The 10,164-nt window shown below is 50.5% G+C and overlaps 1 protein-coding gene across 3 annotated transcripts; it reads right to left on the bottom strand.

The window, feature by feature from the left end:
- Window positions 1-2,278: 2,278 nt before the first annotated feature.
- LOC124687611 (gibberellin 2-beta-dioxygenase 6-like) lies at window positions 2,279-6,543 on the bottom strand. 3 transcript variants are annotated; one of them, XM_047221386.1, is made up of 3 exons: window positions 5,940-6,543; window positions 4,845-5,175; window positions 2,279-2,678 (listed from the first exon to the last, which is right to left on the bottom strand). In XM_047221386.1, the coding sequence occupies exons 1-3, from the start codon at window positions 6,422-6,424 to the stop codon at window positions 2,448-2,450; spliced, it is 1,047 nt and encodes a 348-aa protein (XP_047077342.1). In that variant the 5' UTR covers window positions 6,425-6,543; the 3' UTR covers window positions 2,279-2,447. The 3 variants fall into 3 exon arrangements, with proteins under 3 accessions (XP_047077342.1, XP_047077344.1, XP_047077343.1); XM_047221388.1 differs by lacking the exon at window positions 2,279-2,678 and adding an exon at window positions 2,685-3,302 and having other exon boundaries at window positions 4,809-5,175; XM_047221387.1 differs by lacking the exon at window positions 2,279-2,678 and adding an exon at window positions 2,685-3,304 and having other exon boundaries at window positions 4,799-5,175.
- Between the last annotated feature and the right edge of the window lie 3,621 nt (window positions 6,544-10,164).

Below are 10,164 nucleotides of genomic sequence, written 5' to 3' on the forward strand. Positions count from 1 at the left end.
GTAAGCAACGGTGGTGATGATGATCACGGGGTGATGGCAGCGGAGAAACACGACGATGAAGTGGATGATAACTTGTATGACGCAACGAGATCTCTTGATTGGTCCTCGTTGCCAATGCAACAGCTCTCAACCCCGCAAGATATTCGCAACTCCACACACTTGCGCACGTAGCCGCCGACCACGAAGCGGTAAGTTGCAACCGTCTAATTCCCAATGGAACAGCAGATCACACAAGACTTTTTCAGGATCTACACAATATCAAGCAATATGGTGTATGGATTCAATAGTTTTGCTAGAGCAAACAACTAAGAACTAGGGTTTATCTTAAACGTGGTCTAAAGCAGCTAGGGGGGCATCCGGGGCACTTATATAGGTGTCCGGGACGAGTTCTGGTCGAAAAGATACAAGAATAACCGACCCAGAATAGATCTGGTCGAGACAGACTCGGACTGGTCCGGTCTCGGAATCCGGTCAACCGGGCTGTGGACCGGGCGGGCCGGTCCGTGGTCCGGTCAACCGGCGGCAACCGGAAACCGCGAAGTTTCCGGTTTCTGCCCGGTACGATGCACTCCCTCCGGTTGGCGGCCGGTTGGCGGCCGGTCGACCGGCCGTGGGACCGGGCGGCCCGGCGTGGGGGCCGGTCCGACCGGGCGCCGGACCGGCCTGGACTTCTTCTTCTCCTCACGCGCATTCCTCCCGCTCCTCCCTCGCGCGTCCATGAGATATCTTCATGTCCAGCTCCTTGTCCAGCCTTTACGTCCATCTTCACGTCCAGCTGCTCCTCTCCTCCTCGTGCGATGCTTGTCTCCTCTTCATACCTGATGATACATAAATAATAGGACTTAGGCAGTATAAAGTTCTCATCAATCAAGGTATCGTTTAGGAACAAGTTCACCTGTTGTTTAAGTAGCTTCGCACGAGCTCGTGTCATTAGTCCAATCCTGACTTCATTGGACTTGAGCTTCACAGCAGGTTCATCTTCAGTTGGTAATGACGGAGGTAGTAGTGAGGTAGGGATGTCCTCATCAGTAGGGGCACGGAAATAGAAATGCCTAACAAAATAGGATGGCTATAATTTTGGTCAATGCCAAACTTTTTGAAGTTTGGTGAACTATATAGAAATATCTATCAACAACTACCATACCAATGCACATGAAAATATATTTTATTATGGTTCTAATAATAGTAATTTGAAATTATAAATATGGATACCTTTTTTCTGTATAGTTGATCAACTTTTGAAATGTTTGACGTTGACCAAAAACTGGGGGTATAGTTGAAGTGAGCCTTATTTGGTTAGGAAAATGGATGTACAACCTAGTCACCCAGTTTCAAATCTCCAGGAACGTATATTTGGGCTTTTATTATTTAAAAAAGTAGTGTAGCGGCTTCTCCTACCGTATTTCTTTCAAATTAACGATGGGTTATAATATTATAATTCCACTAGGTCAAAAGTTATGTCAGCTAGTGATTGCTGACTCTATATTGAGCAGCCTAATTTTTTGTTTAAAAATATATATGAAAAGGTACTAAGAGGCTATGATTCCTGGTACTGTAACTTAATATGAAGTTGGGAACCCGATTTGCGATATATGAAATGACGAACAATAAAACATCACTAGTCATATTGAATTTGCTCAATATCTCCTAGCGAGTACGAGTTTGAACTGAAACTGAATAGTTTCATACATATTAGCTAGACCATCCTACATGGCCTTTCATATATACTACATAGAAACAAAAAGAACCAATAGATAGAGGAAATACACCAGATCGCAAGAGAAGAGTAAACTCCAGTACTTATTCAACTAACATAGTTCTTAACTTCTTATACATCTACGAATTAGTAATAGCTATCAGAACATATGTGAAGCATTACCCTAATCAGGGTCGCTGGTATACTTTATATATCGATGGACAGGTACAAGTACCGCCTCTATACGAGAGGGGTATACACGGTAAATACACAGGAGACCTATACACATACAGCTAGATACGCATGATGCTTAACAATAGCTTCATCAACATATGTAGAAGTGCATGCGCTCGGTACAACAGGCTTTCACAAAGGAAATAAACAGAATAAATACGAGCAAGCCCTAAAGACTCCCTGCATAAACTGCATATATCATTCCCCTGCCCGGCCTAGTCGTCCTTGCATCGTTGCACACACTCTTATCCTAGTACTATATACTTCCTTGTACATCGATCATATATCAACTAATTTACAAGAACACACTGCTAACAAACAATGATGCATGCACCCACGCACACTTGGTTAAAATAAACAATTATATGCACTCTTAATATTACTTGGTACGGACGGACGGACGGCGTATACAGCAGGAAGAAACATGTATATACTGACATGGACCAAAAACCTACTAATTTAATTTGCATGCCAGGTGCAGTTTATATATAACACCATATGCATATATATCAGCAATCTACATGAGGAAATTGGGGAGCCCGATCTTCTTGCCCGTCTTCTTTACGTCTTCTTGCACCCTTCTCCGGTACTCCCCGAAGGTGAAGGTCCTGTAAGGCGACGGCTCCTCGCACGCGCCGATGGGCGAGTCGTAGGACGGGCAGAGGAAGTAGGCGACGGAGTACCTCTCCGTCGTGGCGTTGGTCACCACTTTGTGCTCCACGCTCTTGTATCTGTTGTTGCTCCATGCCTTCAAGGTACACATACAAGCAAAGCGAAGGACAACATTCAGAACTGATGACCTTTTTAACAGAAACTGAAATTGATCTCTGCATATATGACTGCACATTTCCCTGATAAGTTGTTTGATTGGTGGATGCGTTGCGTGCTCGACGATGACTAATCGGTCTAATCTACGGGCGGCAGCACTAATAATAATAATACAGTACTCCATATAGGAAAAAGTATAAGTACTATGTGCTGCGCTGTCTCGGCTGCCTTGCTAAAGTTGCAATGTGCCATGTGAGCACCATGGACTGCGCAGGTCTACATGCAATGTTTTTGCTGTCCCCGTGAATATAATCCATAGGCTTTTTGTTAGCGGCGGTACACATATCAGGCAGAGCACAGCGCATACAAGTACGCGAGTTGTGGATATGTCTGACCGTGCAGCCTCCGCTTTTGGTGCACCGGGGTACACACCCGGCATATGCTCACAGGTGCCGGACTTGTACGCCGCCAGCATGCTACTTGTGCGTACAGACAGGTTTTGACCCATCGAGGTAGTGGAGGCCGGCCCGGCACCGGCGCGTACCTTCCTTGACAAGTGTATGCCATGGCGCTAGGGCAGTGCATGTATCTGCCTAGCTAGGTAGGGGCAAGGGGCTGTAGTTGCTGGAGTTATTGCCTCCAGGAATAGGCATCCCGCACCCCAGCCTCCCTAACCCTCCCGCACCCTAGCCTCCCAGCCCTAACGGCCGCCGCCGCCGGTAGCGCCGCCGGGGCAAAGACCCACGGGGCGTGGCGGCGGCGGGGGCCCTTCCTCGTCGACGCATGGTGGACGGCGGCCGGATCTCCCCTCCTCGAGCATGGCGGACGCGCAGATGGGATGGGCGGCGGCGGCCTGCGCTGCGCCCCCTTTTCCCGCCGGCTCTCCCCTGGTGGATCGGCCGACGCGGTTGGGATGGGCGGCGGCGACCTGCCTGCGCTCCCTCCTCCCGTCGGCTCTCCGCAGCACTCCGGCAGGGGCTGGTGGTGGGCGGCGTCCAGGCCCATGGCCTGCGCCAATTTCCCCCCGCCTCTCGCCGGTGAGTGGAGGCGATCTCGAGCTTCACCCGCGACACGGGGTCGCCCGGGGCAGTAGCCTTGGGTATGACGGTGGAGGTGGACCTCTTCTTCGCCGGAGAGGGTCGGCTTGCGGTTGGTGGTGGTGGATCTATCGATCTATCACCGCGTTCCGGCGGCGAGATGGAGATGCATGGAAGCCGGCGACGGAGTCGCCGATGGAGGGTTGGAGTGGCCAGCTCGGGATGGTCGCCGACGTGGGGGTCCGACCTGAATAAAGGCGGTGGTCCTAGGGTCTCTCTTGCGTGAAGAGGAAGACCTACCGGAGGCCTGAACTCGTGATCTAGCCGGAGTGTTGAGTTCCGGAAGGCTCTGCCGGCGAATGTAACAGTGCTTTTTGCCTGGAGTTTGCTTGATCGGTGGTATTCGGTCGTGCGCACCCATGCTTTTATTCCGACTGATTGGTTCTGGAGGGAGCGGCGCGAAGCTCTTTTTCTGTGTTGACATCAAGTGACTATGGATCCATGATGAAAGTCGAAGAAGAGAAGTTCATGAAGGCCGGAGGGGAGGACTAGCTAAGGGAGGTTCAAGTCTCCGCGCTGTTGAGGGACTTGCTTGGTGTTCCGGGCTTCACAGCAGCGGTATGAAAGTGGGGGCGACAACACACGTGAAATTCAGAGTCCTACCTTTCAGGGTGAATACCCAAGGTCTGGTCTTAACTGGTTGTGCCTGGCAATGACCTTGTTGGAGGCATTGTTTTGAGAGCTGGGACTATCTTCAGGGTGAAAACTAAGATCGTTGATCGGACGGCGACGGTGTTAGAGCACTGTTCCCTTCTTGGAGGCGTCGTTTTTGGAGAGTCTGTATTTCAGGTGTTGTCTTGGCGGTAGATGTATTGCTGTTGTTAGGCCCGAGATACTGTAGCGGGACTTTTGTTTCTTAGTTTTCTTTTTTCTTTTTTTGGCTGTGTGCATCCGTAGTGCCATTAGGGTGGTGCGTTGTTGCAGAGGCTGGGTGTAATTGGTATCTTTTTTGATATTAATATATTCCCTTTATCCAAAAAAAAAGGTAGGGGCAAGGGCAAGGCAAATGGATATGGATCGATTATAGAGCTAGTATGTCTGTACGGTACCTGGAAGAGGTCTCCAATGTTGACGATGAGGGCGCCGGGGATGGGCTTGACGGCCACCCAGCGGGAGCCCTTCATGAGCTGCAGGCCGCCGACCTGGTCCTGGCAGAGCACGGTGAGGAAGTCGCTGTCCGTGTGCGGCACCAGCCCGAAGGCGTCCGGCGAGAACGGGCAGGGCGGGTACCGGTTCAGCCGGAGGAAGCACGTCCGCTCGTCGCACCCCGCCGGGAACTGCTCACCGCCGGCAGCCGTGTGCCCGAGGCTCTCGGCCAGCACGCGCGCCAGCGCGTTCGCCAGCTTCGACATCGCGTTCGCCACCTCCTGCGTCACATCCCTGCGCGCGGCAAATGTCGATCGTGTCAACACACAAGTTAATTCACTGTTTCTCCTGCTGTTTTGCATTGCCGACGACCTTGCAACAGGCTTCATGAATTTGTGTCCTAATTAAGCCATAGGTAATTCGCTAAATTAGTTACTGGCTACTTCCATGCCTGGATCGAGTAAATCTAGTACTGGTACGTAGACAGGAATGTTCAGTTAACAGTAGCTTACGCGTCACGGTCGACCGTGTAGGTATTGTTTTCACCGCGCGCGATAGGACACACTCATGATGTAACTGTCAGCCACCCTGACAGATACATGCATGTATACTCCTAGTTGATATGAAGTTGATGGAGACATCATACACGGACTAATTGCGTATCCTGCAGCTTATATACTAGCTACAATTTGGATCTACGTATCGGCCAGAGCATAACATTCCAAAGACCGATGATGTTGCTAGGCAGGCTTACTCTCTGTAACTGTAACTACTACACAGCCCTTCTTTTCTACCGGATACTTATTAATCAAAGTCGTGATCATATTACCGTGACGGAATGTGTTTAGCTACTAATAGTCTTATCGATCGATATACAGTATACTATTCCCGGTACTTGAGAAGTACCGGCACGTTGAGTGGAGAAAAGTAATCTGAATCAGGAGGAGGGGTCAGGACAGGCACCCGCCTGAACATTGTAGCTAAGCTCTATATGAGCTAAGCTATCTAGCCACTCCTAACATGACACTGCTCGTAGGATGAAGTGCAGATATACGTACCTGATGTTGGTGAGGTCGCCGTAGCTGCAGCGGTCGCCGGAGATGCCGGCGAGCGGGACGTGGAATGCCTCGGACCAGGAGAGCTGCTTGGAGGAGGTGGCGGTGGGCGTGCCCCAGCGGTATGAGTCATTGAGGAGGCCTGCGGTGGCTTTGGCCTCGAAGGGCAGGCGGAAGAGGCGCGCCTGCTCCCGCCGCATCGCGTCCAGGAGGTCCTGTCCGACGCCGTGGTTGGTCACCTGGAAGAACCCCCACTCCTCGGCCGCCGCCGCGATCGCCGCCGTGCAGGCCGCGCGCTCCTCCGGGCTCGCGCCGGCGGACGTCAGGCAGCCGACGTCGATCATCGGGAGCTGGCACTCCGACACGGGCTGGCAGCCCGGCGGGGGAGCCGTCGTGGCGCACGCGTCGAGTTTGGTGTCGCGGCGGAGCAGCGCGTGGTAGCTGTCGGCCAGCGGCGGCTCGGCGGCGCTCTCGGCGAAGGCCGGCATGTCTGGCTCCGGAGCTGGCTGGCTGGGTGTTCAAAAAAATTGGGTACGCGGGAGCTGGGAATAGCTAGGCGTACGTGTGCAGGAGCAAGCAGCTTGGCCGAGAGCGAGCTAGCTGTGCTTCTATGTGCGGCTTGTTTGTTCTCGGAGCTGCGTATGGCCAGCCTTATATAGCGAGCGCGCCCGGCGCGGTACAAGTTGTGACGCGCACTCGTGGCCAGCAAGCGACCGATCGATGGAGCTGGCTGGATTAAGCTTGCTATGATCAGTGATAGATAGATGACGGGGGAATGGTGGGCCGCCCGATGTAGCGCGCGGCTTAAAAACTTAAAAAGTGGCGGGGCTGGATCGGCCGGGCTGGTAACAGCGCGGCGGGGGCGACACTTGGAGGCGGCAGGCGCGACGCGGGCAGCGCGGGGCGGTCCGCGTTGTTTGACCCGGCCAATGAGCCAGCCGTGGCCGTGCCTGTCATGGGGAGCTCACTGGGCGTGCATGGCGAGATGGCGATGGCGATGCGCGCGCGCGGACGGTTTAAATCTTGTACGGTTTGGATCCTTTCTCTAGAGTAGTATCTCGACAACAACTGTGCGTACGTACTCGCAAGTGTGGTTGTCCGGAAGTGTCTACGCCGCCCTAGTTAATTCCTCGCGCGGCCCTGCCTCGGCCGATCGGATGCACGTCGCTGTACGCGTGTTTCGCCGCGACCACTACGCGGCCGCGCCGCGCGTCACTCCCGTCTGCAAGATCCAACCGTACCTGTTGCTCTCGTACTTCAAGGGCATCTCCATAGGCACCACTAGTGGAAAACAGGTTTATAGTCGCGGGGCGGGCTGTAAGCGTCTTTTGTCGCGACAACGGAGCCGGGACAAAAGGTCCACCCTTTTGTCGCGGGTCACTTACCACCCGCGACATATGCTCCACCACGTGGTAGGCGCGGGGCTCCCAGGGGACACACCCTTTTGTCGCGGGTCATAATACCGCCCGCGACAAAAAGACCTCTACGTGGCGCGCGCAGAACGTTGCTGCTTTAGGGTTTGAGGGATGCAGCCCCCCCCCCCCCTCCCCCACCCCCGCCACCGGCACCGCCCCCGGTTTGTTTCATTTTTTCATTTTAAAATAAAAGTTGCATACTTTTATAAGCTACTACAAGTTGTACACGTTCATTTATTATATATAGATCGAGCAAACAAATATTGGAAGCAAAAGTCTATTCGTAGATTTCTCTTATACATATACATGGAGCTCACTACGACCGGGACAAAAGCCCGTCGTCTATTCGAACTAATACATATACATGGAGCTCACTACTACCGACGCCTATTTGGATTAAACCGGCCGTTGTCGTCTATTACTTCTCTCAACAGAAATCCCGCCAGTTCCTCCGTAATTCCTAGTATGTGTTCCTGTGGTTGGAGGTTCTCCCGCATGCAGTCGACCTACATAGGAAAATGAGATGAATATGATTATATCAATCTTGATAACGAAATATTGACAATAATAAATTGAAGTTGTGAATGTTATTGCTTACATTGAATCTATTATTGTTGTGCTTCTCAGTGGTTAACATGCGAATGGACTCGCAAACGTAGTATCCCCATAGATTCGTCCCCTGGGGCTGCTGGGCGCACGGTACAATAGTAAATGTTAGCTTTTCTGCGAAGTTACCCGTAATAATCTCCTTGAAAGATGTCCAAACCCTGCCAGGCAAAAGAATGATTGAATGAATGGATGATTAATTGATATCTCACGAAAGATATAGCGCGACAATGATTGAAATTACGTCTAGAGAATCTTCTGCAAGTCGCGGAACCCGTCCAGACCTCTATTGAATGGGTCCCTTACTTCAACAATTCCCTTATCAATTTGAATGTTTAGCAGAATTCAGTGGAAACTGCACATGTTTATATAGACGTCATGAATTAGACTTAACATCAAGTAAGAAAAAATGAATGTGCACAATAGATCAGTAAGACTCTCACATGTAGTTGTAAGGAAAGAGTATTGAATCACAGAAACTTTGCTCCACTATAAACCTTAGTAGGTTTTCCACCGTTTCTTCGATTTTATTCTTTACCGTTTCATGATGTACTTTATCTAGGTCAACAAACCTAACATTGTACATCTTATTACGGCTGCATTCAATCATCTTCAGTCTGCATAAGAGAACACATAAGATATAATGAGTATATGCAATAAACAGGAACAAATGAATGAACATGAACTTATATGTAGTTAACAACTTACAAGCAGTAGCAACTCATGAGAGATTTGTCGAGGGCGTCCAAATTGAATAACTGCCAGAGTTCATTCATCTCCATATGGGTCTGCTCCTTTCGGAAGTAATAATCTGCTGGGATATCCGCCACGATGAAACTTGTGTTCTCCTTGCACGCATTAAGGTATCACTCATACAAATTCCGCATATGCGTTGGAATTTTATGCAGCCTATCTTTACTGACCAAGTCGGCCCCCTAGACAAATGAAGGAGCTATATCAGCAATGGTTAATACAGCATCTGCGGCACCCAGCAAATCCTCCACGGTACATCCACAATCAGCCGCTAGCTTTGCAGCTTCTTCCATATTGATACCACCATGTTCCTGGTACATCGGGGGAACAACTAAGACTTTGAGTGGTGGGATCGATTGTTTGGCCTGTTCTCCGAGCTGGGAAACTTCCTTTCCTTTTCTGCATGTTGTCGCTTGCTTGGCCTTGAGGGGTGCACTTGTTGAACTTGATTTCTTCTCGGCTACACTTCTTGCTGATGATTTGCTCGTGCTAGCACTATCCTTCTTCTTACCAGCACTATACTTCTTGTCCTCAATTACCTTCGCAAGTGTGCGTGTATAGTCATCCTTCTTCTCGTGTAAGTCATATTGCGATGGTGTGTTCAGAAAATCAAGAGCAAATGCTTTTTGCTTCTCTGTGTATGGTGCTGGGGCCTTGGGTTTCTCCTTATGAAAATGTTCATAATTGTGTTTCTTGACAACGGCCTCATTTTCCTCTTCGGTAAGATCGTAAGCACGGGGGGGAGGAAGCTTTGGTACTCTTGGTAGGGGCGACATTTTGCGGACAGGACTCTTCACATGCTTCCGTTTGGGTGCATTCCGAGTCTTAGTGGGCGCAGGCGGCAGCGCAGGAGATGGAGATGGAGTAGGGATGTGGTGGTCAAAGTCATGGGGTGATGGTGGCAACATGTGATCAGTCGGAGGAGGTGATGGTTGATGCGCGTAGATGGCACGTCCGTTGGGAACCCCAAGAGGAAGGTGTGATGCGCACAGCAGCAAGTTTTCCCTCAGTAAGAAACCAAGGTTATCGAACCAGTAGGAGCCAAGAAGCACGTTGAAGGTTGTTGGCGGAGGAGTGTAGTGCGGCGCAACACCAGGGATTCCGGCGCCAACGTGGAACCTGCACAACACAATCACAGAACTTTGCCCCAACGTAACGGCGAGGTTGTCAATCTCACCGGCTTGCCGTAAACAAAGGATTAGATGTATAGTGTGGATGATGATGGTTGTTTGCGAAGAAGAGTAAAGAACAATTGCAGCAGATTGTATTTCAGATGTAAAGAATAGGACCGGGGTTCACAGTTCACTAGCGGTGTCTCTCCCATAAGATAGCAGATGTTGGGTGAACAAATTACAGTTGGGCAATTGACAAATAAAGAAGTCATAACAATGCACATACATATATCATGATGAGTACTATGAGATTTAATCAGGGCATTACGACAAAGTACATAG

The sequence above is a fragment of the Lolium rigidum genome, chromosome 2, assembly GCF_022539505.1.
Source record: "Lolium rigidum isolate FL_2022 chromosome 2, APGP_CSIRO_Lrig_0.1, whole genome shotgun sequence".
Lineage (NCBI taxonomy): Eukaryota > Viridiplantae > Streptophyta > Magnoliopsida > Poales > Poaceae > Lolium > Lolium rigidum.

Excerpts from the sequence above, each read along its gene's own strand:
- LOC124687611 (XM_047221386.1), bottom strand. The coding sequence starts at position 6,424 with ATGCCGGCCTTCGCCGAGAGCGCCGCCGAGCCGCCGCTGGCCGACAGC. Across the intron at positions 5,176-5,939 it reads GGCGACCTCACCAACATCAG|GGATGTGACGCAGGAGGTGG; the intron begins GTACGTATATCT and ends TGCCGCGCGCAG. Across the intron at positions 2,679-4,844 it reads ACATTGGAGACCTCTTCCAG|GCATGGAGCAACAACAGATA; the intron begins GTACCGTACAGA and ends TGTACCTTGAAG.